The 27,425-nt window shown below is 44.3% G+C and overlaps 1 protein-coding gene and 1 long non-coding RNA gene across 5 annotated transcripts; one reads left to right on the top strand and one right to left on the bottom strand.

The window, feature by feature from the left end:
* Positions 1-224: 224 nt before the first annotated feature.
* On the bottom strand, positions 225-3,152 carry Sdr39u1 (short chain dehydrogenase/reductase family 39U member 1). 2 transcript variants are annotated; one of them, XM_052733139.1, is made up of 6 exons: positions 3,083-3,113; positions 2,739-2,845; positions 2,568-2,650; positions 2,130-2,251; positions 1,178-1,321; positions 225-928 (listed from the first exon to the last, which is right to left on the bottom strand). In XM_052733139.1, exons 1-6 carry the CDS (start codon positions 3,096-3,098, stop codon positions 516-518), a joined length of 885 nt encoding a protein of 294 aa, XP_052589099.1. In that variant the 5' UTR covers positions 3,099-3,113; the 3' UTR covers positions 225-515. The 2 variants fall into 2 exon arrangements, with proteins under 2 accessions (XP_052589099.1, XP_052589098.1); XM_052733138.1 differs by having other exon boundaries at positions 225-1,321; positions 3,083-3,152.
* Positions 3,153-3,246: 94 nt separating this feature from the next.
* On the top strand, positions 3,247-27,285 carry LOC128107355 (uncharacterized). 3 transcript variants are annotated; one of them, XR_008217055.1, is made up of 4 exons: positions 3,247-5,128; positions 6,885-6,965; positions 15,444-16,776; positions 23,353-27,285. It is a non-coding gene; the product is annotated as an uncharacterized LOC128107355 (long non-coding RNA). The 3 variants fall into 3 exon arrangements; XR_008217054.1 differs by having other exon boundaries at positions 6,861-6,965; XR_008217053.1 differs by lacking the exon at positions 6,885-6,965.
* The last annotated feature ends 140 nt before the right edge of the window (positions 27,286-27,425 follow it).

Here is a 27,425-nt window from a genome sequence, read left to right as displayed (position 1 = left end):
TGGCACCAGAACTCACTGGAAATAGATCCTTGTATGTATTGTCTTTAACCTCGGTCATAACCTCATGTCTCATCAGCTCATTTGGGAAGAGATACCAAGAAAGAGGGGCGAGGAGAGAGATTGCATATTATAACATTCAGAACCTCATTTAGGAAGACGAGCCATCTGGAGTAATACACAGTTCTTAAGAGGAGTTCTAGGAGAATCTAAGCCAAAGAGACAGCTGAAGCTAGTGATATACTTTATTGCCATAACTTAGAACTTTCTCTACACAGCATATAGGAGAACTGGGGCAACAGTGTGACCCACAAGAAGCTGAAGAGGTTAAGGTTAGAATGAGATTACAACCTTGACTGGAGTTCCTCAGATAGGGACGGAACAACAATTCAGGAAGGAAGTGAGGAGGAGAGATTCGAAGACCCAGATGGCTTCTGCTTGCAACTACAGGGCTCACCTGAACCCATCCTCAGTATGCAGGAACAGGCCTCAGCTCCTGCCTTGGGGTCCTTCTCCACTTAGGCTACAACATCTTTCAAGGCAGCCCCCAACTCTGGGAAGGTATACTGGTAGCCAGTGGCCAGTGTCCGCCGTGGGACCACTTTCTGGCCTTCCAACAGCATGGTGGCACGTTCTCGTCCAAAGACTGCTTGTACCACAGTGCTGGGGACAGGTATAAAGGCTGGGCGGCCCAGGGCAGCACCCAAAGCTTGGGCAAACTCGGCATTGGTAGTGGTGTATGCTGGAGCCACCCCATTCAGGACTCCTTGGACGTGGTCTGCTTCGAGGGCATGAGTCAGAATTCCTGCCAGGTCACCAATATGTATCCAGGGGAAGAACTGGTGACCTGAACCAATGGGGCCTCCCAGGCCCAGGCGGAAGGGCAGAAGCATGTGGCTGATGGCACCACCCCCTCGGCCCAGCACAACCCCTAAAGCAGGCAAGAGAGGTGGTACAGGAAGGCTGCTTAGCCTTGACGATCTGCACTGCTGATTTCTCCTTTCCCTTCCTTGCTTTCTTCCCATATGGATTTGGAGTGGAGAGAGTTGAGGGTTATGGACCTTCCTGGGACGTTCCCTCTCTAGGTTACTAGAGTGACAGTGTCCTCTCACTGTAAGCTCAGCCCTCCTCGGCCCACACATCTTCCACTTTGCCTGGTTCCCAGGCCCTTGGTCCTCACCTGAACGTACCACGACCTGGCGTGTAGACTCTCCAGGAAGCTTGGCTGCTGCTTCCCATTTGGTTACCAGGTTGGAGAAGAAGTCAAAATCCCCTCCCGGGCTGTCTTCGTCATACTCCTCAGTCAGGCTTGGCTGGTAGTAAGCTGCCATGGGAGAGCACTCATTTGCTCTGGCTGGCCCTGTGCTGCTGGGCCCTCCGCAGTTAAAGGCTCCCTAACCTCATTCTCTCTGCCCCTTTGGCTCTCCACAGGAGAAGAAAGGACCGTGACTTTTCCCCTTGAGCTTCTCCATGTGTTCCTGCCTGGAAGTCTAGCCTTTGGCTGCAGGGCTATACCCAGAGGCTGCTAGCTTGTAGTGGTTAGGAACAGAAACCTGGGTGCCAGGCTGCTTGAGCTCCACCATGCCTCATGTCTGACTTTCTGGCAAGTTACTTCTCTGTGTGAACAATCTGTATCTTCAATATGGGAGTAACTACCTACCTCATAAGGTTGTTGCAAGGATTAAATAATACAACATGTATAAATTACTTAGTATGGTGGCTACTACTTACATTTTAACTGTTTACAATTCTGTGGTCTCAAGGGCGGCACACCAGTGGGGCTGTTCATAAAGAACTGTGGTCCAGAAAGCAAGGGGCTTGGGAGTAGGTAGAGTTCCTCAGCATTAGGACTGAGTTCCTCTTTCTCTGAGGGCTTCCGATAAGGACTTCTAGCTTTGAGTCTCTAGCCACGTACACTCCCCACTCCGTTCACACCCAGAAATACCACATAGTGAAAATACAGAGGTTAGGAGAAACCTGCTGTGGCTGGAGGGTCTCGAAGCTATACCGGAAAGGATCTACGCTCTAAGGTGCTGCAGTGGGGTGTGGCTAGCCCCAAGGGTCCGCTAGCCCCAAGGGCCCGAGCTGCTTTCTCCCTGTTAATGTAAGAGGTTGGTGATTTGGGGGCATACCTACACCCGTGACTAGTATCCATGCCTGGGGAGGGTGTGGGGCTTGGGTGATGGCTTCAGCTAGCAAGTGGGTGGTATCCAGGCGGCTGGTAAGAACCTCTTTTTGGAAAGTTTCGTTCCATCTGAAGAGAAGATAAAAGGTCAGAAGTACAGACATGCATCCAACCCATTATCCTTACTACTCACCCTAGCCAGGTGTCCTAAGTCTGTCTGAATGCATAACTCAGGGTGGCTAGGAAAGGTAAGACTTTCCCCTCTCCATGACAGGCATGGACTACATATGTCTCTTTAGCCACAACAGTGGCTTTTCTTAGGGCACCGGTATAGAACAGGCTCCAAGGTTAAGGAGAGGCACAGTCCATGTCTACCATTTACAGCTCACAGGAGTCGACCCTCTCTCCCTCCGTGCTGGCGATACTGCTTTATGGCCCAGCTGACCTTCGCAGAGGGTTGAGGATGTTCTCTCCAGCCAGGTTGATGACAACATCGCAGAAGGGCAGCCCCGACCTAATGAGCTCATTCTGTTGGAGAAGGCACAGAACCTCCTGGTACTGTCCTTCCCGCCGCCGCAAACTGCCCTCCCACCCATCTCGCAGAGGCTGGACGTACCCACGTGATTCGACCCGGCCCAGGCTGCCGGGAGACCCACGTAACGGTGTGGCCCCTGGCTTTCAGCAGGTGGGTTAGGGCTGTCCCAATGAATCCCGTCCCGCCACCTGATGGGAGAGCACCAAGTGTTTATCCCCCGAGTGGAGGCAGGCCTGTCTCCTCTGACACCAGGCCTCTCCTCCACCCCACCCCGCCCTGCAGAGGTGACCCAGGTCACAGGGTTTCAGAGATTCGGCCCTTGGGGCTGGGGAACCAAGCCTAGGTTGCTTGCTAAGAGGATCGCGCCCAGTGGGGCGGGTCTCCCAGCTCTCAGCCCGCCCGCGACTCTCTCAGCCCTCCCTCACCCACGAGCACTCGCATAGCGACAGGAAACTAACACGCCTGCGCGAGATTTAAATACCGGTCGCGACTACGCGCCTCAGTTCACGCGAATTTCAGGACTAGGTGTAACCGCCCCCCCCCCCCCTCCACCCCCGACCCGGAAGGAGTTATATAGCAATAGCGAAAGACGAAGTTTGCCCGGGAAGAGAGTGATGACGCAGAAGAGAGGGGAGGACGGAGTGCAGAAAGGACCCGCTTGGCGGCGGCACCGTGGGGTTCTTTGATCGTCTGATTCTTCCTTGGTCGTTTCTCACTGTTCCGCCTCTTCCTGGCAGCGCTCGAAGGTGCCTAAGTTCCTTCTCCAGTCGATGTCCTTGAGGTTCTCACCAGCATGCGTTCCACCCTCTGCTTCCCGGTTCACTCCATTTCCCCGGGCTTCCCGGGAACACATATTGCCCATGTTTCACCAAGTCTAATGCCCAGTTTTAGATCATTTTGACTGGTCGCCCAGCCAGAATCACTGACGTGTGCTCTCTCCTCCTTTTGGAAATGCTGCATTTTGGGCCTCAGTGGAAACCATCCTGTCTTCTGGGACTTTAAGGACCAATTTTGGCGTGTATTGATTACTCCACTTCCTTTAAATTCTTAAGTTGCAGATAATCGTTCCCAGTTGGATCCTAGGACCTTCTTTACGTCCTCTATGCTCCCTTGTCCGCTTGCCCCTCCCCCTTTTCCTTCCGTCTTTGCGTTTGTGCATCCTAGAGAGTGCATGAGAGGAAATAGTCTATCACCCTCCACTTTAATTTTTTGAGGCAAGGTCTCATTGAACCTGGAGCTCACAGTTGGCTAGACTGGCTGGCCAGTGAGACCCAGGCTCCTGCTGTGTTGGCTCAGATTAATGGCGCAGGTTACAATTGGCTTTATATGTCCAGCTTTTCACAAAGGTGGTGGCGATCAGAATTCAGGTCCTTCTGATGCCTATGCAGATCCATCTCAGGTCTCTGTTTCCATCCACCGTCATCCTGGCTGCTCACAACACACAGCCCCTGTCCATTACCATCTGTGTTGTGAATTCAGTCACTGATTCTTCATAGAGCCCTCAAATGTATGCAATTCAGATCTCTTCCCTGAGTTCCTGACTCCCATAAACACCTCTCTAGATCTCTCATTTAAGAAAGAGAAGTATGTGTTTGGTGGTTTTGTCTGCATGTAGGTCTCTGTACCACGTGGGTGCCTGGTGCCCTTTGAGGCCAGAAGAAGTTATGGGATTCCCCAGAACTGGAGTTCAGACGGTTGTGAGCTGCCATATGGATGCTGGCACTCCAGCCCAGGTCCTCTGGAAGAGTGTCAAGTGTTCCCAAACAATGAACCATCTCTCCAGCGCCTCTAGATCTCTGGTTGCCTGAAATGCAGTTGATTTTACACACTAAACATCTCTCAGATCTAGTTCTGTCTCTGCTAACTATAACCCTGATTCCAGTTATTCTCTCTAAATTCCTGAATGCTTTCTTAATAGGCTTCCTGATTTTGAGTTTTTTTTCTCCACCTACACATGGGAAGCTGAATCATCATTGGATAACACGTGACAGGACAACTGTGTTGTGTGTCATATGTTCTAAGCAAGCCTAGAGGACAGAGTTACTCAGTGAGTCAGATGAAACATAAACACCTCCACCACTTTAACGGCATTGCCAACTTACTTAGAAAACCAAAGGGAGTCTCTGGAGAAAAAAAGTATCTCCAGGCCTGAGCCTCTGCTGAAGATCCATTGCCTGACCAAACTCCAGTCAGGCTTTTGAGTCTTCTTTTAGGTTCGTCTGTGTATTTCCTTACAAAATCCCATCTTATCAAATCTTCCTGCTAAAACCATTTATCAATAATCCCCATTTTGATAACCTGGTTGTCCATATTCAGTTCAGTTTTCCAGCCTTCAGGTGACGTCTGATCATTTTGATTGGTGCGTGTATATAAGCTGCCTTTCTCATTGCTGTGACCAAGTACCCTGCACAAGCAACTGAAGACAGGAAGTGATTCTTTTGGCTCACAACTGGAGGGTACGATCCATCAAGGTATGTAAGGCATGGTGGCTGGAGTTGGAGGTGTCTGTCTAGTCAGGAGGCAGAGAGAGATGAATGCTTGTTGTAGAATATTATTTTAAAGTGTGTTACATTTGTTTGTGCTGTGGAACGTTTGTTTTAATGATGCAAAGATGTGGTGCATTCTTTAATGTTGTATTTGTTTAACTCTGTGAAGCTGTGTTACTTTGCCTGTCTAAAACACCCGATGGTCTAATAAAGAGCTGAACGGCCAGTAGCGAGGCAGGGGAAAGGATCGGTGGGGCTGGCAGGCAGAGAGAATAAATAGAAGGAGAAATCTGGGAAACAGAAGAAAAGAGTAAGAGAACAAGGAGAGGAGAACACTAGGGGCCAGCCACCCAGCCACACAGCCAGCCATGAAGTAAGAGTGAAAGTAAGATTACAGAAGAAAGAAAAGAAAAAAGCCCAGAGGGAAAGGTAGGCAGGATAATTTAAGTTAAGAAAAGCTGGTAAGGGCTGGAGAGATGGCTCAGAGGTTAAGAGCACCGACTGCTCTTCCAGAGGTCCAGAGGTCCTGAGTTCAATTCCCAGCACCTACATAGTGGCTCACAACCATCTGTAATGAGATCTGGTACCCTCTTCTGTATACATAATAAATAAATAAATAAATCTTTGAAAAAAAAAAAAGAAAAGCTGGCAAGAAACAAGCCAAGCTAAGGCTGGACATTTATAATTAATAATAAGTCTCTGTGTGTGATTTATTTGGGAGCTGGGTGGCGAACCCCACAAAAGAGCAACACCAACCAACAACAAATGCTAGTGCTCAGTTTACTTTTAACTCTTTGTTCAGTCTGGGACCCCAATCTATGGGATGGTGTGGTCCACAGTCATGGCGAGGCTTCCCTTTTCAGTTAAACATCTCAGGAAATGCCCTCACAGACACACCTAAACATGTGTCTCCTAGGTGATTTCAAATCTAGTCAGGTTGACAGTAACGGTAAACTGTCATACCTGTCTCAGCAAAACCTGTTAGGTTGGCTTAGCCAGAATTCCACATGCCCTGATATTTCTTCAAAGCTATAATATTAAATAGAAAAGGAAGTTGCGGAAGTATTTACACTATAATTCCATTTAAATACTAAAAGCAAGCAAAACTATGATTTTTAAATAAATAGACTTGTAAAGTAAAAATAATGCATGAGAATAATGCAGAACTCAGGGTAGCATTTTCCTGTGGAGGTAGAAGATGATGGGGAGGAGAACTGTGGTAATTTGAAGGTAATTGGCCCCCATAATCTCACAGGGAGTGGCACCATTAGGAGGTGTGGCTTTGTTGGAGTGGGTGTGGCCTTGTTGGAGGAAGTTTGTCACTGTGGGGGTGGGCTTTGAGGTTTCCTATGCTTGGAGTCAGTTGACTTCCTGTTGCCTGCAAGATGTAGCACTCTCAGCTCCAGCACCACATCTGCCTGCACGCCATCATGCTCCCCACCATGATGATAATGGACTAAATAGCCAGTCCAATAAAATGTTTTCCTTATAAAAGTTGCCATGGTCTTGGTGTCTCTTCATAGCAGTAGTAACCCAAACTAAGACAAGTACTCAGGGGACTCTTGTTTCTTAGATCAGTGATGGGTTGAGGCTATTCATTTTATTAATCTTGTCTGAAATATTCTATAACAAAACTACATGGATTCAAAATTTATATTTCAGGTATGCAAAAGTATAACTTTCTTTTCTTCTTTCCTTTTTTTCTTCTTTTTTTGAGACAAAGTCTCATTTTTCTGCTCAGACTGACTTCAGATTCACAGCAATCCTCCTGCTCTAGCCTCCCATGTTCTGGAATCCAGACATGAACCACCATGTGCAGCTTGTAAGTTTACTTTCTGTAATTAGTTTGCTCATGAACATCTCTCATGAAACAAACTTAAACTGACCAGAGGGAGCTGTAATCACTAATTTAGACTTTTCTTTCCTTCCTTCCTTCCTTCTTTTTTTTTTGGGGGGGGGGGTTGGGCAAATTCTTGTTTTTTTGTTTTTGTTTGTTTGTTTGTTTTTTTGAGACAGGGTTTCTCTGTGTAGCTTTGGAGCCTGTCCTGGAGCTTGCTCTATAGACCAGGCTGGCTTCGAACTCACAGAGATCCACCTGGCTCTGCCTCCCGAGTGCTGGGATTAAAGGGGTTGGGTAAATTCTTATCTTGTAGAGTATACTGTCTCTCTTCTCTGCTTCTCACAGCCACACAGGTGTGGCAGGTCATTAATTAGGCATTTGGTCACCAGTGCCTTCCCAGAGGGCTCTTGTTTCTTTTGTTTTTAGATATTTCCTGATGAGGTCAGCTGAGGCGCAGCTGGTCGAGCCAGGTTTAGGGGTACAGTGATTTGGCCTCTGCATTGAACATCCTGGCAAGTGTTCTACTTGAGCTCTATTCCCAGCGTTTTTTTACTTTTTATTTTGAGACATGGTCTCACTAACTTGGCCAGATTAGCCTTGAACTTACTGTAGCCCAGTGTGGTTTTTAATAACCACCACTACCACCACTAGCACCACCACTGCCTACTTCTTTAAAATAGTTTATTTTTATTTTATGTGTATGGGTGTTTTATATGCACTGTGTGACTGCTTGGTGCCTTTGAAAGCTGGAAGAGGGCATAGGATCCCCTGGGACTGGAGTTATAGAAGGTGTGAACCATTATATGGGTGGTGCTGAGGATTGAACCCAGGTCCTCTGCAAGAGCAATCAGTGCTCTTAATCTGAGCTATCTCTCCAGCTCCCAGCCTTGAACTCATTCTTTGTTTTTTTTTTTTTTTAAGATTTATTTATTTTATGTATGAGTGCTCTATCTGCATATACGACTTTATGCCAGCAGAGGGATTCAGATCCCACTACAGACGGCTGTGAGCCACCATGGGGTTTGATGGGAATTGAACTCAGGACCTCAGGAGGAACAGCACTGAGCTGTCTCTCTAGCCCCTAGCCTTGATCTTCTAGTCCCGCTGCTTCAGTCTTCCAGACAGCTGGGATTGTAACCTGTGGCTGTGCACCGCCAGGTCTGTCTCCCCAGCACCTTTATTTGAAGTAGGATGTTTCTATGGATCCCAGGCTGGATACTTAATGTCCTCTTGCCCCCGTCTTCAGGACCTTTGTTGTGGATGTCCGTAGTTCTTGCTGTGTTGTTGGTGTTTGAGATCATCCCCCGCAGGTGATGAAATACTTGCCTTCTGGCCATCAGAACGGAATATGTGGCCCTCGATGGATCACTCCTTAGGCTCATCTCCTGGCTTGTGCTATAGTCAGTACTATCGGGCAGTCTGCTGTGGCCTCGCATTTAATTAGTTTTATGTCGCTGTTAAAGAATTATTTCAAAACATAGTTGTTTGAAAGGACAGTACTTTTTATTTTCCCTTGAAGTTCTGTGGGTTAGGCATCTGGGAACAGCTTAGCTAGGTGGTTGTGGCTCAGAGTCTCCCAGGAGGTTACGGTCACTATGTCACTAGGGCCACAATCATCTGAAGACTTAAATGGGGCCAGAGGAACTTGTTCCATGAAGGTCCCTCATAGGCTATTGACAGCCTTGTTCCTGTGGGTTGTTTCTGGCCATGCTGACTTCTTTGTAGTTCGTCCTTAGTGTCCATAGGTGTGTTGGCTGTCCTCCCAGGACTCAGAGGATGAGAATGGGGGAAGCCTCCCTGCCTCTAATTACTGACTTACTCTCAGAAGCAGCAGATAGTCACATCACAATCATGAGTATTAGAATCAAGTCACTAAGTACAAGGGGAGGCGCATTTAGCCCCAACCTTTGAAGGGAAGAGTCTCAAAGAGCCACTGCAAGCTCTGCTGAGGTGAGGCTCTCTCTTGGAAGCTTGCGCCCTCTCAGGTGTGCCCAGGGATTGTGCCACCAACCTTGATCTTTTCACACACCCTGCTGTCCCTCTGGGTTTTGTGGATCATTACTATTATTATTATTATTATTTGAGACAAGATCTCTCTATGTAGTTCTGGCTGTCCTAGAACTCACTCTGTAGATCCCGCTGACGTGAAACTCAAAGAAATCCACCTGCCACTGTCTCCCCAGTGCTGGGATTAAAGGTGAGTGTCGACATGCCCGCCTCCCTCTGGGTGTTTGAGCTATCTTCCCAGATGACTCAGGAGACTCTCCTGTCATTCTCATGTAGTTCCACAGGAAATGATGTAAAGGATCACTGCGCGCTAATGTCATAACCAGTTCTTTCCTGCTCTCTGATTCAGGCAACTAATTTTATGCTCAATCTTAGCCAAATATTTTCTTTTCTCAACAAAACAAAAACATAAACAAAAAATAGTTATATTGAGCTTGGTGTGGTGGCATATGCCTATAACCCCAGAATTTGGGAGGTAGAGGCAAAAGAATCAGGAGTTCAAGGTCATCCTTCCTACATAGAACACATACACAGACTCCCCCTGCAAACCTAACACCCCGCCCCACCAAAATCCAAATCAAACCAACAAAACCTTGCTGTTGTGTGTGAACCCCCACTTTTCAGTATGACATTCATACTTGATGATGGGAAAAAAATGTTGAGTAAAGCCTGAGACTTGTCTGTCTGTTCCCTTAGACTGTGGAGTGAACTGAGGACAGAGGACGTGTTGGGTAATAGTGCGAAACATGCTGACTTTGTTCATGGCTATGTGCAGAGGCTCAGATGTCATCAAATCCTCTTATTTTCAGTTTGTGTGTAGATTGCCTCCACTTTCAGGAGGATCCCCTCCCTTTAGAGAAAGATGGATTGTTGTTTTCCATTTTTAGAAAAGTGATTATTGCTCTCATTTCCAGTTTAAAAAAAAATCTTAGAATTGGGGCTGGAAGATGGCTCTGCTGTTAAGAGCATTGGCTGCTCTTCCAGAGGACCTGGGTTCAATTCCCAGCACCCACACAGCAGTTCATAATTGTCTGTAACTCCAGTTCTAGGGGATCCAACACCCTCACACAGACATGTACATACATTCAGGCAAAACACCAATGCACATAAAATAAGAACAAATAAATAAATAATGATTGATTTAAACAACAACAACAACTCAGAAGTGATTAGGGTATATGCCCTCTTTGAGTTGTGGGTAAGTATGAAATACTGTGAATGGCTAGGCTTGTGTTATGTGTCTGCTCCTGGACCAGAGGGTCCCTACTTTTTATTCTCCATTGTAGAGACCTGGCTGGAGTACTGTGTGTTCAGGGACTTCTCATTTATAAATATACCAATTGTTTTTATTTCTTTGTGATTTTATTTTTTTTTTTAATGTGCATGAGTGTTTGAATGTACATCTGTGTACCATGTGCACACAGTACTTGGGAGGCCAGAAGAGAGTGCCAGATCTCCCTGCAACCAGAGAGCTGCCTCTGTGGATCCTGGGAATTGAACCCAGATGTTCTGGAAGAGCAGTCAGTGCTCTTAACCATGAAGCCACCTCTTGAGCCCCAAACCCCAGTTCAGTGGTTCTCAACCTGTGGATCAGGACCCCTTTGGGGTCCAATGACCTTTCCACGGGGTTTGCCTAAGACCATAGGAAAACAGGTATTTATTTACAGTATGATTCATAAAGGTGGCAAATTAGTTATGAAATAGCAATGAAAATAATCTTAGGGTTGGGGGTCACCACAGCATGAGGAACTGTATTAAAAGGTCACAGCAATAGGAAGGTTGAGAAGCACTGTCCCAGTTATTGGTAACAGTTTTCCTCTCTCACAGCTCCATCTTTCGGACAGTGGTGGTATGACAAGGGTCACACGGTGCCAGATGGCTTTTAGACCACAGGTTCATGAGGATGGAGGTCCATAAATATCCCCACAGAGGGGAGACAGACAGCCTTTCCAAAGCTTTGTGCCCAGTATGCTTAGGGACAGAGCTGTGATCCTAGAAGTCAATCTGTATTTCAGGGAGGCTGATGGGAGTAGGCCGCTTCTCTTCTGAGCTTTCATTTTCTGGGCTCTGGGAAGGGGGCATCAGCCTTTTGCTTCCTCTGCAGTTTCTCCTTTAACAGCTGGACTATTAAAGTTAAACTATTTGCAGTCCTGACATTTAACACTTTGGGAGTTTAAATATTCAATTTGGGTCAGAAGTGAGAATTTCTGTCTGCATATCTGGGCGTAGGGGCAAGTGCAGCTCTTTCTCATGGGAAGACAGAGGTTCCTTCTGAGTCTGCAGTCTTCACTCATTGAAATGGGATGGTCTGGTCTCCTGTTCAGCAGCATCCTAACATAGCTGAAGGAACTGAGCACAGCCCCATTGGGTGCTCAGGGCATTCTGTGGTCCAGGGTAGGAAGTCAGGACTGGGGAGGATCCCGACTGCTCCCTTCACTTTGGACCAGGGCAGAGTGGAATCCAGGTTGGCTGCAACTCCTTGCTATAGCCTCTGCTAACTGTGGGAATTCCTCTTTGCTTCATTTTGTCTACATATGTTTTTGTGACTTCAGGCATTACTTCCTGAATGCTATTTATTGATATCATCATCATGATCATTTCACTTAATTTCTGATAAAAATACAATAGATCCAATCAACTAATTAGCCAACCAACCAAATTTCAATTCTGGAGACATCGGATAAAGGATTCCAGAATACCACATTCCTCCATTTCTATTCTGTTCTGCTCTGAGGATCATACACTCATACACCGTGCCTTCAGTGGGAATGCCAGCCCTTCGCTAGTACCTTTTCTTTGATCCTTCCCCTGAAGACGTCCAGATGCCGCCCTCCCATCCAACCTCACATCTGTTTCAGACTTGTGTTTCTTGTGGCTTTTCCTTGCTTTCTTCGTGTTTATCCACTCAGCTCTCATTTTCTTATACCACCCATCAGTTGGCAAAGCTGAGTGGCTTCCTAATGAAGTTGTAAGTTGATCTGCTTTTCAGATAAAACTAGGCCAGACCTATCTACAGGAGGCTGAACCAGAAACACCATGGTGTTTTGTTGTGTTTAGAGAGAAAGTCATGGTGTGACTTGGGTATCTCATTGAAGACTTGATTTAGGTTAGAAGACGGTGGGAAAGAAAAATAACGGAGGTGGGGGGAGGGGAAGACCAATACAAGAGTGGAACCTTGAGGATGCACAGGTGTCTCCAGAGCTTAGATTCCTTATGGTTAGGGGATATCCCATGATCAGTGCTCCGTTTGGATACAGGTATGCTCTTGAGGACACAACTGAGGGTGTGCTTAGTGGCATGAGGGTGGATGTGGAGGTTCAGGGTACCTAGAGTGGGTTGTGAGGAGGAGGCTGTCTCTTGCACACTTTATAGATCTGGACTCCACATCCAGGCAGATGCCAGAGATGAAATGCTGGTACATAGAGAAGTCTTTGTTGTGGAGATTGGAGGACTTCTAAAGGGCTGTAAGTTGCTGATGGGAAGTTGGGTCCCATCTATGGAGGTGGTAGGGCCTAATGCCTCTCCTGTGTTCTGTTGATACAGCTCCTGTTAGTGACCCACAGATCACTAAATTCATGGATCTCTGAGCTCTACATACTCTGCCTCAGCAGCATTTGTTGATAGAAGCATATTTTATATCAACAAGTATATTTCTTCACTCGAGTTCTAGGACCCTTATATTCTCCTAGTCACTTCTCAGTCTCCTTTGCTGGGCACTGACTGTCTCCTTATCTCCATGAGGATGGCTAAAACTGACATGTCAGAGCGTGCCCCTTTCCTAGTTCTTCCAGACTTAGCAAATTGCAATCTGTGGCGAATGTCAAGACAGAATGTGAGGCCACTCTTACCCCTTCCCCCACTGGCTCCCACAGCTAATCTGTGAAGAGACACCATCACCTCTTGTGGGAATCCATAGTGTAATAAACCCTCGGTTCTCACTGTTTCTACTACAGCTACCCCGTTTGAGCGAATGCCATCTTTGGCCTAGATTATCATCAGGAGCACCTTCCTTGTTTTCCAATTCTTGCTCCCTTGATTCATTGTAAGCAGAGTAATTCTTATGAAAAATTAGATATGCCACTCAAATTCATGCTCAAAGTCTTCCAATAGATTTTGGCTTTAGAGAAAAAGCCAAAAGACCTTGCAGACCTTTAGGTGGTGATCTGGTGCTCACTTGTCTATGCCCTCAACTCCTGTCACCCCCACTGCCTGTCCTGCCTGCTTCTACATCAGGTCCAGTCTTCTGAATAGCCACATGAACCTCACAGAGGCTAGGTCCGTCATGTGTCTAAGCCAGTGTCTTATGGGACGCTCTTTACCAGCACAGTCTTCTTCCTCTCCTTTAGAACTTCCTGTCACCTGAACCCTGCTTTATAGTTCACGCCACTTAGACAATCAGTTACAAATTTTCTCCTGACAAGAGCAGGGGCTCTAGATGCCTTGTTCATTGCTTTACTCCTGAAATTTGAACAGTGTCGTCATTTTAGGGATGGTTAGTTAGTATTCGCTGAATAAATAAGAATGGCGGTTAAGAGTGAGGTCCCTGGAAGGAGACTTCTCAGGTTGAAATTCCAGGTCTTCTCGATTATAGTTTTATGGATTTGGGCAAATTTCACAATACTTCTTAGTTCCATTGTCTGTGAAATGGAGCTAACAATGACACTTGCCTCATACAATTTTTATGGAGACTAAGTTATATTGAAAAAAATCATCGGGGGCTGGAGAAATGGATCATGGGTTAAGAGTGCTTAGTGCTCTTGCAGAGGTCCCAGGTTCAGTCCCAGCACTCACATAGCAGCTCATAACCATCTGTAATTCCAGTTCCAGAGGATCCAATGTGCTCTTCTGACCTCCAAGGGCACCAGGCATGCAAATGGTACACAGACATATATGCAAATAAAACATTCAGACAAAAATAAATAAATCTTGAAAAAAATCTTCTAGAACAGCTCACAGCATGATTTAGTAACTGCCAGTCATCTTCATTACCAGATGAAATTCCTAGGGCATTAGAGATGTGAAGCAGAATTCGGAAGCTTTGGGAGAAACTGGAGGACAGAACATGAGGATAAATGTGATGGAGGCCTTTTGTGGCGACAGGCTTTCCAAAGATGGCTGCAACAGTGGCTCAGCTTCATGTGCTTCTTATTCCCAATCAGGAGATGAAATGTCTGTTTCTTCCCTTGAGCTCCGATGGGTGCTTCCAAGACTAGGCCATAGCAATGTCGAACACTTCCATTTTATTGTTTTGAGAACCATCCACTAACCTCTGAGGAGGCCAACACTTGATCACAGAGACTGCACAGGGAAGCCACAATGGAGTGTTCAGCTGACAGCCTAACAGAATTCCTATCAATAACCAGAAGCAGCTGCCAGAGGTGTGGATGGAGATTCTGCTAGGTGACTTCCTGTCCCAGTTGAATCCCTCCGCCTTTGTGTCTTCCTCAATTGCGGTAGGGAAGTGTCTTAGGATTTCTGTTGCTATGGAGAGACACCATGACACAGCAACTATTTTTTAAAAATATTTTTATGTCCGTTGGTGCTTTGCCTGTTTAAGGGTGTTGGGTCTCCTGGACCTGGAGTTACAGACAGTTGTAAGCTGCCATGTGGGTGCTAGGAATTGAACCTGGGTCCTCTGGAAGAGCAGTCAGTGTTCTTAATTGCTGAGCCATGTCTCCAGCCCCTATAGCAACTCTTATAAAGGAAAACATTCAATTGGGCTGGCTCACAGTTTCAGAGGTTTAGTTCATTATCCTCATGACAGGAAACAAGGTAGCATGCAGGTAGACATGGTGCTGGAGAGTTCTACATCTTGATCTGCAGGCAGCAGAAGGAGACAGTGTCACATTGGACATAGCTTGAGCTTATAAGACCTCAAATCCCACCTTCACAGTGATACACTTCTTCCAACAAGGCCACATCTACTCCAACAAGTCCACACAATCCACAGGATGAGATTATGGCTGTGTGCTGGAACTTCCAGCTTCCACAGCTGCTTTATTTTGATACTTGGAGAAGTTTGTAGCAAAGTAACAGTAACTGGGCACTCAAGGTCAACTGTTAAAGGAGTCTACAGTGTAGCAAATAGATACTGGCAGGTAAAGCCAGGCCCAGCCAGGGGGCAGAAACGATCCTCTCATTTCTGGTCATAGATTACAAAGCAAAAGCTTTGATGCCCTTGGCAGCGTATCTCCTCAGTAGAGGCTCAATGGGAGATGATCAGCAAGACAGTTCCGGAGTGAATGATGAGCATGTCGGAGTACCTGGGATCAATGTGGTCCTGGAAGTAGAGGACCTGAGCAACCTGAGAGGAAAATGTGTTAACCGCATATGACTGCCTGCCTCAAAACCACAGTCATGTGCAATGGGACATTTGCTGATTCTGTGACATAATGTATCCATGGAACTTATTTTTGGCATTGATGTTTTGCCTACATGTTTGTCTGTGTGAAGGTGTCAGATCTTGGAGTTACGGACAGTTCCAAGTTGCCATGTAGGTGCTAGGAATTGAACCTGGGTCCTCTGGAAGAGCAGTCAGTGCTCTTAACCGCTGAGCCATCTCTCCAGCCCTGGAACTTGTTTTAGAAGGTAAACCATTGCTGGATGAACAAATGTACACAATGACTTCCTATTTGTCATCCTCTTTAGGGAATCAGTGGGTGAGTAGGCGAGGTGGTGAGAAGGGAAATACCCTTTAATTTTTTAAAAGTTTGTGGATGAAACAGTGAAACGCACATGTAAGGAAGTGGAGATACTTTCTGTTATGGATCACCTGACCTGACTGAGGATATCGAGTGAAAACCGAGATAGGAGAAGCTGTGGATGAGGTACAGACAGTGTTACGGAAGGAGACAAACTGCTAGTGTCTCAGGATGACAGAAACTGAAAATGTCAATGTGGAGAACATCGGAACCTTTAAAGGCAATGGCCGCTCTTAAGAGGACAGATCATCTCCACAGCCTGAAGAAATGGGGCCATGCGCCCCTGCAGCTCTGTCCCTGGGAAGACTGTTAGGAAGCTGTTCAGCTGCGTCACTGGATTCTCATTTATGGTTCTAACCAGTACCGGATTCTTCCATGGTGTTTGTCACATAAGCTGTGTTGAACTGAATCTTGTCATGTGAAACTTCTGACCACCCCCTGCAAGGGGTGAAAGTCAGACATCTCGTGTTTGAGGGTTTCTCTGACCCCCATCTCTCCCATGGTCTCTCTCTGTCTCTCTCTCTGTCTCTCTCTCTTATTCTCATTTTTGTTTTTTTGAGACAGGGTTTCTCTGTGTAGCCCTGGCTGGCCTGGAACTTACTATGTAGACCTGGCTGGCTTTGGACTCAGAGAAGAGATCCACCTGTCTGTCTCCCGAGTGCAGGGATCAAAGCGTGTGCCACCACTGTCCGGCCTTATTCTCACTCTTAATGAAGTTCTTAGACTTTCAAGGGAAACCTCTCCTTCCCTTTAAGGAGAGGCCTGTCATGATTCTGACTCAGTTGTATTGTTTCCTTTCTAATACTCCTCCCTTGAGACCCGATCACGGCCTGGAGGCCCCTTCTCCTAGTAAACATCATTTCTGAAGCGTAATTATGTGTCAGCTTCCTTTCCAGAGCCAACAGTTGCTGCTTCAGTTACTCGGTTTAACAGACAGACTGAGTTATAAAGTAGGTCAGGTGCTAGCTGTAATTCCTTTAGCAATAGTGTTTATGCCCAATTAAATTTAACATCCTGAGCCTAATGGGGCTGAGTTAAAATATGAAAATTAGTTAATGAAAAACTGAAAGATGGGATATTAAAAGGTGTGGGGCGTTTACCCAACCACCCCCACAGTTCCCCAGAGTTTTCTTGAGTGCGAGCAGCAGGAAATATTAGATAGAAGGATTTATTGCGGAGAATATTGCGGAGATAAACAGATAGAAAATAAAGGATAGCCTCGAGAGGGCCTGGAACCTATTCCAACGGGCCCCAACTGTCTCTGCCCCAGGGTTTTTATAGAGACGCCAAGGGGTGGAGCAAAAGATCTCCTCCCCCAGCACAGTCAAGTGCAGACCATCTCAGACACCTGCACTTAGGCCCGTGGTCTAATCATCCTCTATGCGGACCTGCTGGGTAAAGCCACGAGGAACCCGAGAACGGGCTCCCACAGGTCCCCCTTTCTTAATATATAAAAAAATAACTATTAATGGCTTACAGCAATCTTCATAGCTGTTACACCTCCCAGTATGGGAGTAGAGGATGATAAAGATGGCATTTCTCTTTTGAATTAGGTCCAAGGAGACTACAGCAGTCTTAGCTGCCTCAAGCCCTTTCTAAACCAAAAACTCTTAAGGTGACTACAAACTTAAAGAATCCCTTAGCTTCATCATTACCATTAACAGGTTAACATAAATATTGCTATACATAGTCACAATTCTCTCAATCTTACAACTTAAAGCAAACTCAACAGAACCATTTGAATTAGCATATATGGTGCGATATATAGTTAACAATTTTCTCCGTCGTACAACTTTAACTCAATCATTTGAATTTTCTTGCTAACAGAACATAGGAAAAACTTCAATGTATTCACATCAAACTTAAATATTCCTTAACTCCACAAAACCAGGGTGCATTAATATCAATAGGTTTCTGCAAACATAATTCAATCTCATAACTCCTTTTCTTTATAATTTTTTAAACAAAATCTCAAACCTAGTTAGAGGAACCCAAACTTATACAATTCCTCAAACCCATATTGAAAAGCAATATTTTCAATCTAACCATGAACACTTGGAAAACTTTTAGCAAAACATCCAAAAGCAGTTTCTTAATTAAACTCTTTGCACACTTTAAAAGTAGTCTCTTAATATACCCCATTTGCATTTCTTACTAACAAAATATGACATTAATCCACTCAAACAACTTTTGAAATTAGATTAAGGAATATTAACTCTCCCCCTTTTCTTTATAATTTAAGCAAAATCTCAAGCCTAGTTAGAAAACCCAAACTTTTCCATTTAAACAGTTCCATTTGTAACACAAAACCAGTTCTGTAAGTAATTTCATTTTTACATAAACAGTTCCACAAAACAATTCATGAATCACCAATTAATAAAGCATATATGCATACACAAAACTGCATCTTGATTCTAGGTAGAAATAAATTTCTTCATTTAAGCAGTTCCATTTTTAACCCAATTCCAGCAAACAGTTCCTAGGTCATTACTATAAGTAAACTCAAAATTGTCCCATATCAATGAAATCTCTATTGTTCATTTCATTTCTTAAGTCTTAAAATTCAAATGATAAATTCTGGTACTAGCCTTCCAAATATGAGAAATCCATAACCGAATTCTTTTTGTAATTTTATCTCATTTTAAGTTCAAAAAGTTCAAACAAGAAATAAATTCTAGTATCCGGCTTTCATTTCCAAATATGAAGAGACGTTTTTCAACCAAAACTTTTTATAGTTAACAATTTTAGTTCAAATAAGCATCTCTGCAACTTTTATTCTCAAACCAGAGACCTTTTTAGGTACAGTAGTATTCTAAACCGCACCGTTTTTGATGTTAGCTCAGGTTCTTCTGTATTCTGCTGATTTTCCACGGATCTCAGCTGCGGATGCCTTGTGCTGGTTCTGGCGTCCGCCATTCTTAACTTCTTAGCGGCTTCTGGAGCTTTTTAAAACATTCAGACTGCCTACTTTGCAGTCTACTGCGACACTACCTTCTTTCTGTGTCTCAGGTTCTTTCAACCATATACATTAAGAATAGACTCACTCTTAACATTTGCCTTGCAAAGCATTTAGACTCACATTCAACATTTACATTGTACAAACTCGCATATAACGTATTAACATCTACTTATTTATACTCCTTAAGGAAACTATAGAACTACTTTAGCAAATATATTTATTACTTCTTATATACTACTTTTATTCATTCCATCTTATTTCTTATTTAAACTTACATTTACAACTAACATCTTTACTTCTTTCAAGCTTATTACTACATGTCTTAAGACTACCTTAGATACTTCTTGCAAGCCTATATTCTTAAAGGAACTCTATAGATCTATTTTACAAACTTATATAGGGCTACCATTAGCATATATTTAACTTAGCAAACACCTAAAGATTACTTAACACAGAGATCTAACAAGAGAATTTTTTCAAACTCACATATCTTATTTTCATCCTTTTCTACTTCTTACTCTTAATTATTATCACTATCTCTATTAGAAAGATTCTCTTAACTAGACAGGAAGTACGTACATCATTTCTAAAGTTTGGAATTTATAGTCATCTTTGTTATAAAACACTGGGATTTAGTGAGTGTTGTTATAGAATTGTGATAGTTGTTGCTAGGGGACTGTAGCATCTTCGGGACGAAGCCACACTCCAAAGTTGCCAGTTTTCTCAGCCGTTCCGGAACCAGCAGAGATGCACTGTCAGCGGTAAACGGTTTTTAACTAGAGGCTGTCCCTTCACCCAAATTCATAGTAGTTCCCCTAAGTGCTTCAATTCAGACAAATGTTTCTATTACAGCAGTACTTTTGGTTTGTTCTACGGAAAAACCACTTCACACTGAGGGTGAAGTTACCGTATTTAGCTGCTGTAAAGCTCTTTGTCAAATACTGCACAGCTATTAGGTGATATAAAGTGTTTTTCTAAAGGAGCTAGTAAAGCCACAAGTGGCACAGCTCCGAACTGTATTTAGTATTTTCACTTCATTAGCTTTAACTCCTGATGTTATTAGCAGCTGTGATATTTAGCATTGATTTTTTATAAGGAACTTTCAGGTGAAGCAACTCTTTTGTAAGACAGCTAGATTTTCTGAAGTTTGTTTCCCATCATCTATAAAGCAGTCATTTTTTTGAATGCCTGTTTCCTTGTCTCCTTATTAGATTTGCAAAGGAATTACTCATAGCAGGCAGTTTGTTCAAGAGGTAAAGAATTTTTTAAATTTCAACATAAGTTTCTTCATATCTAAGACAACGTTCAGTGTATAAACTGCTTTCTCTTGCTTTCTTAAGGATTTTAAAGTGGCTTGTTTGCTCTTAAAGGTAGCTTTTTGTCTTCCAACTACTGTAAAAACTTTGCACAGCTATTAGGGTAAATAAGGCATTTTACCAATGGAGCCCCAAACCGCGAAGCACCTAGTTCCGTATCCTTTCAATTTTTCATTGGAACTGACACTTAAACTCTTAGATGATTTTCCTCCTTATTCTTTTAAAAACTGTGTTTTAAATTTACCATGAACGTATTTTCGAGCTGACAAAAGTTTCAGGGCAATGTCGACATCTTTAGCGGAAAACTACCTTTCCCAGAATGCATTTCCCTTATATCAGTCCATAATATCAGTCCCTTATATCATTTCCCTTATAGCAGTCATTTCCCATAGTTCTTTTTGGGTTTGAGAGTCAACTGGTTCTTTTACCAGACTTGCTTACAAATTCTTGCCCGGGAGGTTTGAACAAAGTTTTTTGCTTTTGCAACAGGAGATTTGAACAAGCATTTTACATTTTCAATTATGGCACATTGGGAGATTTCTGTTCTCTCAACTGGCTTTAACAGGTGTTTCTCCTTCATCAAACACTGGCTCCAAATCAGAACCGCACCTGCCTTGTTAGCCGGCATTGAGGCTGGCATTTCTGATAGCAACTTTCCTCGGGGCTTGTGCTTGCCTTAGCCAGTCAGTGAAAAACAAGATCATGTACAACATGAGCTTTCCCATAGCTCCTTCAGAAGAGATTTTTCTCCCACTGATTTTATTCTCATTTTGCTTGTTCCTTTCCCCCCCAGATGCAGAGCTTCAGGTATCTGTCTGCGGCTCTGTACCTCTGCTAGCTGCCTTTGGAGGTAGGGGCTTTTCTCCCCCAGAATCTGCCTCAAATTCTAGCAGCTTTTTCAGGTCATGCATTTTTCTGGGGAGGATTATGTCCCTTCTGTTTCTTCAGAGTCTTTCTCCCAGACAGTATCCAGTTTGGTCTCAGTTTATCCCCTCTACCCCAGAAAGTTTCCGACACTACAGTGGCGGCTTTCCCTGCTGCTGAAGGTAGGGGCTTTTTGTCCGTTTGTTTTCAGGGTCTGTGTGGTTTGCGTACAGACTGAAAATCTAACAAGGGAGGTTTTTGCCGTTTCTAAACTCCCATTAGGACAGGTGTTTTGCCTCATCAGGCCTTCACCTGGCCCAGTCCCCCAGTGGGTTGCATTTGCTTGCCTGGGTGCTCAAGGACAGAGCTTATGCCAGAGGCAATCACCCCTCAGGGCTACACTCCCTCATCTCAGGGAGTCAGTTGAAACAAAGCTTTTCTCAAAGAGGTACTTTCTCTGACAGAAAAGAAAGCTTTACTCCTGGATAGTTCTGTTTTGCCCTGGCTGGGCTCTTTCCCCAGACAGCGTTCTGACTCAGCAGCACAACTGCTTCAGACACAGTTCAGCTTTACTGTTTTCCCAGAAAGGTCCTTACTCTGATAGGAAAGCTTTTTCTCAGATTTCTTTTTGCAGCTGTGGACCTATCAACCCGGGACTTGTAGGAAAGCAGACAACTGTGCTGTTCCCACTGACTTTAGCTTTGGTTGTTCATTAGCAATCTTCCCCTGGGTCCTGCACCTTCCTGCCTCAGCTCTGTGCTCCAGGAAGTTTACAACTGCAGGAACCCTAGTATCCCCGAAATGCACTCCAACTCAGAGACGCTGACCAGTCACCTCTGGGTTTTTGGTCAGAAGCGAGGATACAATGCTAACAGTTTGCATTGCTTCAGGGGATCTTTGCATTAGGACAATTAGGAGCACCTTTTCATTCTGAAACGCTCACTCAGAAACAAAACCCTTGATGCCTCAGCTCGGCTGTAACTGAAAGGCTTGGCTTTTTTGCTTTTCTCAGATAGTTTCCTGCCCTTTTGGGCTCTGTAGCTCTTCACCCACACTCTCCCAAGCGTTTCCTTCAGGGTACTCTGACCCACTGTCTTTTACTAGCTTGAAAAGACAGCTTAGAAGAGGTTTTTAGGAACTTGTCCCTGCCTCCTGCATTGCAGGGAGGATTTTTAAAGCTTGAAAGAGAACTTAGGTTTTGCTATCTTAAGAGGTTTGTTGTTTTCCCTTTGAGCTAATCACAGGTGGTCCCCATACTAATATCTTCAGGTGATTCTAATTTTTGTCCTGAGAAAGTTAAAGGCTTTAGTTTTTAAGTTTAAGAGCTTTTAAGATTAAGGCTTTTTAGAGAGATTTTTTCCCCCAAATTTTCCAAGAAAAGCTTTATAGTTTAAGAGAAAGATTTTTTTTCCCCAAGAGAAAGACCAACTTTTCCCAAAACTTCCCAACTTTAAACTTTTTGGCTTTTTACACCCCCATTTTTTGCCTCAGGGAGAAGTCACTTTCTCCTGCTGCTTGGACTTAGCATTTCAGCTGTCCCCAGGTCAAAAGCTTCCATAGGAAACTTTTTCTTCCCCATAAGCTCAAACAAGAGCTTTTTTACTACCCAAAAAGCCCAAAGAAAGATTTTTTCCCCCAGTTTGCATTTATAGCCCCCAAAGTTAGAAAATTGAAGAGTTTTTCTGTCTAGTTGCCTTACTTATTTTTTCCTACACAATCTTACACTTCTAAGTTTTTCCTAAACTATATTACTATCCTATGTCTTATACTTGTTTTTCACAGATAGAAATTGAGAAAGCGATACAAGATAGAAAATTTTGACAGAAAAGAATTTCACTGCAGCATCGGACATCCTTCCAGTCCGCTTTCCTTTTCTCTCGAGGATAAAACCCCTGCCTCTCAATATATATATATAAAATATATATTTTCCATAACATCGGCATGCCTTTCCACTGGCAGGGCTGACTCAGCACTTTCGCCAAAAACTCTGTATTAAAACTATTATTTTCCTTTATCTTTAGTCCCTATTACTTTGTCTTTAGTACCCTGTTCATTTGTCTTTAGTCTCCCCTTTTTTTTAGTCCCCCCTTTTTTTCTTTAGTCCCTTTTTTTTCTTTTTTCTTTAGTCCCTTTTTTTTCTTTTTCTTTAGTCCCTGTTCATGGCGCCATTCTGTGGGGCGTTTACCCAACCACCCCCACAGTTCCCCAGAGTTTTCTTGAGTGCAAGCAGCAGGAAATATTAGATAGAAGGATTTATTGCGGAGAATATCGCGGAGATAAACAGATAGAAAATAAAGGATAGCCTCGAGAGGGCCTGGAACCTATTCCAACGGGCCCTGACTGTCTCTGCCCCAGGGTTTTTATAGAGACGCCAAGGGGTGGAGCAAAAGATCTCCTCCCCCAGCACAGTCAAGTGCAGACCATCTCAGACACCTGCACTCAGGCCCGTGGTCCTAATCATCCTCTATGTGGACCTGCTGGGTAAAGCCACGAGGAACCCGAGAACGGGCTCCCACAAAAAGGCAACAGACACAGTGTAAATTCAACAAATGAAACATTTCTAGTTGATTAAGAAAAATCTTCCTTTGTGGTTGACCTATGTAGCCCCAAAGGCCATGAAGAACAGGACAGCTAGGGATAAATACTGAGACCCTATCTCAACAACTCCTAAAATTGTCGGGGTGAAGACAAAAGAAAAGCCACCGAAGAGCAGGAGTTTAGTGTTAGCTGGACATTAAGTAACCAAAAGTACTTGGAGGGACTGAGAATCTGAGAAAACGATCTCTGAGATACAGTGTAACACTAATAAAACCAAAGGAGATGTCACTAAGTGAACACATTTCCTGTGATTGTTAGTGGCCAGGTGAGACATCCTGTCATTGTCAGGGCTGGGAGCCCTTTCAAAGACGGTAATGAGCCTTTACTGATGCTGTCCCTTTTGTTTTAGCTAAGAGGCTTTGGACAAAAGTATAAGGAACTGGCCCAAGTCACTGAGTCACTCTGACTCATTCTTTTTAGGTGATGTGCGGTTAACTTGCTTATTATGGTATTAAACCATCTGCCCGAGGCTTCCATGGCTGCCTTTTTGATCCCGTGATTATGACCTTGAACCGAGTGTATCCAGGGACTCGCCTGCCTGTATGTGTTGAGTCTTCACTACTGAATGTGTGTATTTCCCCAGCACAAGCCCCCTGCTTTCTTCGGAGAAAACTCTGCTTAGGAAGTGAACTCCAGCACTTTCCATCCTTGCTGTGAACCCCTGGCTGTGTTATTGGCTTTTATTCACCAGGAAACAACATCAGCAGCAGTGTGGAAGCATCCTCCCACCTTCCACCAACTGGGTGTCTCTTCCTGATTCTACTTCCTCCATCTCATCAAATATAATGGTCATCTTAAAATTTTAACACCTGATTAGTTTGTCTGTTTCTGAAAGTTTATGTAAGTAAACTGATGCAATTGTTCTTTTAAATCTGCCATTTTAGAATTGATCTGCCTCAAGACTCAGCTATACCACTCTTGGTCATATACCCAAAAGACACTTCATCCTACCACAAGGGCACTTGCTCAACTACATTCGTAGTGACTTCATTCATAATAGCCAGAAACTGGAAACAACCTAGATGTCCCTCAACCAAAGAATGGATAAAGAAAATATACATTTACACATGGAGTATTACTCAGCTGATTAAAAAAATGTGGTAGGAAATTTGCAGGCAAATGGATAGAACTAGAAAAAATCATCCTGAGTTATGTCATCCAGACCCAGAAAAGACAAACATGATAAGTACTCACTTATAAGTGGATATCAGCTGTTAAGTAAAAGATAACCACACTGCAATCAACAGACCTAGGCTAAGTAACAAGGAAGGCTCTGGGGGGATACATGGATCTTCCTGGGAAGGAGAAATAGAATAGATTCTGCAGGTGGACTGGGGGCAGGAAGGGATGGGAACAAGAGGGACCAAGTAGGGGAGGGAGGGATGGAGGGAGAGAGTACAGGGAGAGACGATTGGAATGGGGGGCATTTAGGGGCTCATATGGAAACCTAGTGCAGTGGAAACTTCCTGGAATCTGTGAGGGTGACCCTAGCAAGGACTCCTAGTAATAAAGAATATGCAGCCTGAACTGGCCATCTTTGGTAACCTGGCAGGGCTCCTGGTGGTGGAACTGGGACACCAACCCACCCACAAAACCTTCGTTTGACCCACATCTGTCCTGCCAGCAAGATGTGCTGGGACAATGGTGGCTCAGAGCTTGTGGGAGTGGCCAACCAATGACTGATCTAACTTGAGGCCCATTCTATGAGTGGGAGCCCATGCCCGACACTGCCTGGATGGCCAGGAACCAGAAGCTGGATGGCTCAAATACCTAGGGTAGAACCAAATACGATTAACAGAAGAAAAGTCAGTGAAATTTCTAATGATATTCTGCTATATTCATAGATTGGTGCCCAGCCCAATCATCGTCAGACAGACTTCCTCTGGCAGCTGATGGGAGCAGATGCAGACACCCACAGCCAAACATTAGATGGAGCTCAGGGAACCCTGTGGGAGTTAGGGAGGAAGGATTTTAGGGGTCACAGGGGTGGAGGACACCAGGAGAACACTACACAGAATCAACTAAGCAGGGCCTGATTTGCATAGAGAAGATGCATAGGAAGGAAAGGGCAGGGACTGGAGTTTGCACTTCTTGGTTCTGGGACGAGGGAAGAGACACATCTCTTGCGGTGTCTCCAGCCAAAAAAACAAGGTCAACTTGTTGCTTCTCGGCTTCTCTGATATAACAGGTTTTCACCCCAGCCTTTGACTTTTGAGTCTTATTGATAAATAGAATGATAGAGACTTAATTTAAACCTACATATTGTGGCCATGGCATAGTCGGGGCCTCGGGACTGGAAGCCCTGCCAGGCAGCAGCCTGAGCATCCTGAGTCAGGTAAGGCACTGACTGAGGGGCCTTGGGGCTGCAGACGATAATTAAAATATCAGTAGATTCATGTGCAGCCACTAAGCTAACAGAAAACATCAGGAGGGAGTGGAAACTGCAGTCAGGATGTATTGTATGAGAGAAGAATAGAAAAAATAAGCAATCTGCCCTTTTCTATACTTGACATTTTGATCGTGAGATTCACCTGTTTTTGTGACTAGTTAATGTTTATTGCTGGGTGGTACCCTGTTGTTTGACTTCGCGATAGTTTTATTCATTCATATGGACTTCTGAGTTGTTCACAGGCCACACTATTACTGTTACTCATGCTTGATGGTGTAGATATGTTCCTAGGTGTGGAATTGATGGATGGAGGATGTGCATCTTCAGTTTCTCAGTTGATATTATCAAAGTGACTGAGTTAATTGATGCTCTCACTGAGGAGAAGACAAGAGTTCTGGTTTCTCTCCTTGTCAGTCCTCCGAATTTTAGCCATTCTTGTGAGAGTATAATGCTGTTGCTTTGAGGCTTAATTTGTGTTTTCCTGATGCTAATGCGGTTCGACAACTGGCATGTTTATCAGGATTTGGTTGTGTTATTTTGTTAACTTCTTATTCAGGTTTCTTACTTGTGCTTTCAACAAGTTGTCTAATCTTTTCTGGACTCACAGAGATTCCCCCTTCTTCAGCCTCCCGAGTGCTGGCATTAAAGGTGTGTGCCACCACACCTAGCCACCTGATCTTTTCTTATTGATCAATATGCATAATTTACAAATTGGGTCCGTGAGCTCTCTGTTCATAATTGTAGAGTAAGTTCCAAGGAAAAAGCCACACCTGGGTTAAAGATTCCACAAAGGTGGATGGCTGGCTGATCAGACCTTCAGAAAGTGTTGGAATATTGCAAATCCAGAGCAAATTATTTGGGGTTGTTATATGTCTTACTTATTGCCCATCATCTGTGTCTGACCTGATGCCCTTTGGCTACCAGAAAACCTTTGGGATGTATTTGTAGTAGATCACGAGTTTCCATCAACCCTAGGCTCATAATGGCATCAGAAAGCACCTGAAACCTATGGCAGAATTTTCTCCACTTTTCTGTAACCTGCCCATCTGCCATCTCCACCAATACATTGTGACTATAAAAGCTTATGCAGTCCCTTCAGTGGTGGTCATGGTGGAGCATTTCATTCAGGGCAGCCTGAATTCTGGGGTCCGGGGCAATGGCCACTCATATTTGGCTCCAAATAAGATCTTTGGGTGAGAGCTGTGTTCTGTGTCAGCATACATGTGACACAAACCCTTTCCCTGCTTTTGAGACAAGGTCCCACGGTGTAGCCTTGGCTGCCCTGGAACACTAAGAGATCCACTTGCCTCTGCCTGCTGAGTGCTGGGATTAAAGCTCTTGCCTTCTTACATGGCTTACACAGTTCCCATTCTGTGGCTTTCCTTTTCTACTTAGTGATATCTTTTGATGAATAAAAATCTTTCTTGTAGTCCAATTTATTAAATAAATAACTTTTATTCCAAGTCAATGACTCTCAATTATGGCGTGGTTTTTGCACCCTTCAGTAGATAATCATATAAAATATAGGACATTCAATTAAATATGGATACCAGGTAAACAATGAAAAAAAATCTCATTGAACCTAGGGTCATGTGCATGAGCTGTATC

This window comes from Peromyscus californicus, unplaced genomic scaffold (genome assembly GCF_007827085.1).
Source record: "Peromyscus californicus insignis strain IS unplaced genomic scaffold, ASM782708v3 Scaffold_12__1_contigs__length_115047231, whole genome shotgun sequence".
NCBI lineage: Eukaryota > Metazoa > Chordata > Mammalia > Rodentia > Cricetidae > Peromyscus > Peromyscus californicus.
Note: the sequence above shows the minus strand (reverse complement) of the source record. Positions and strands in the feature narration are given on the sequence as shown.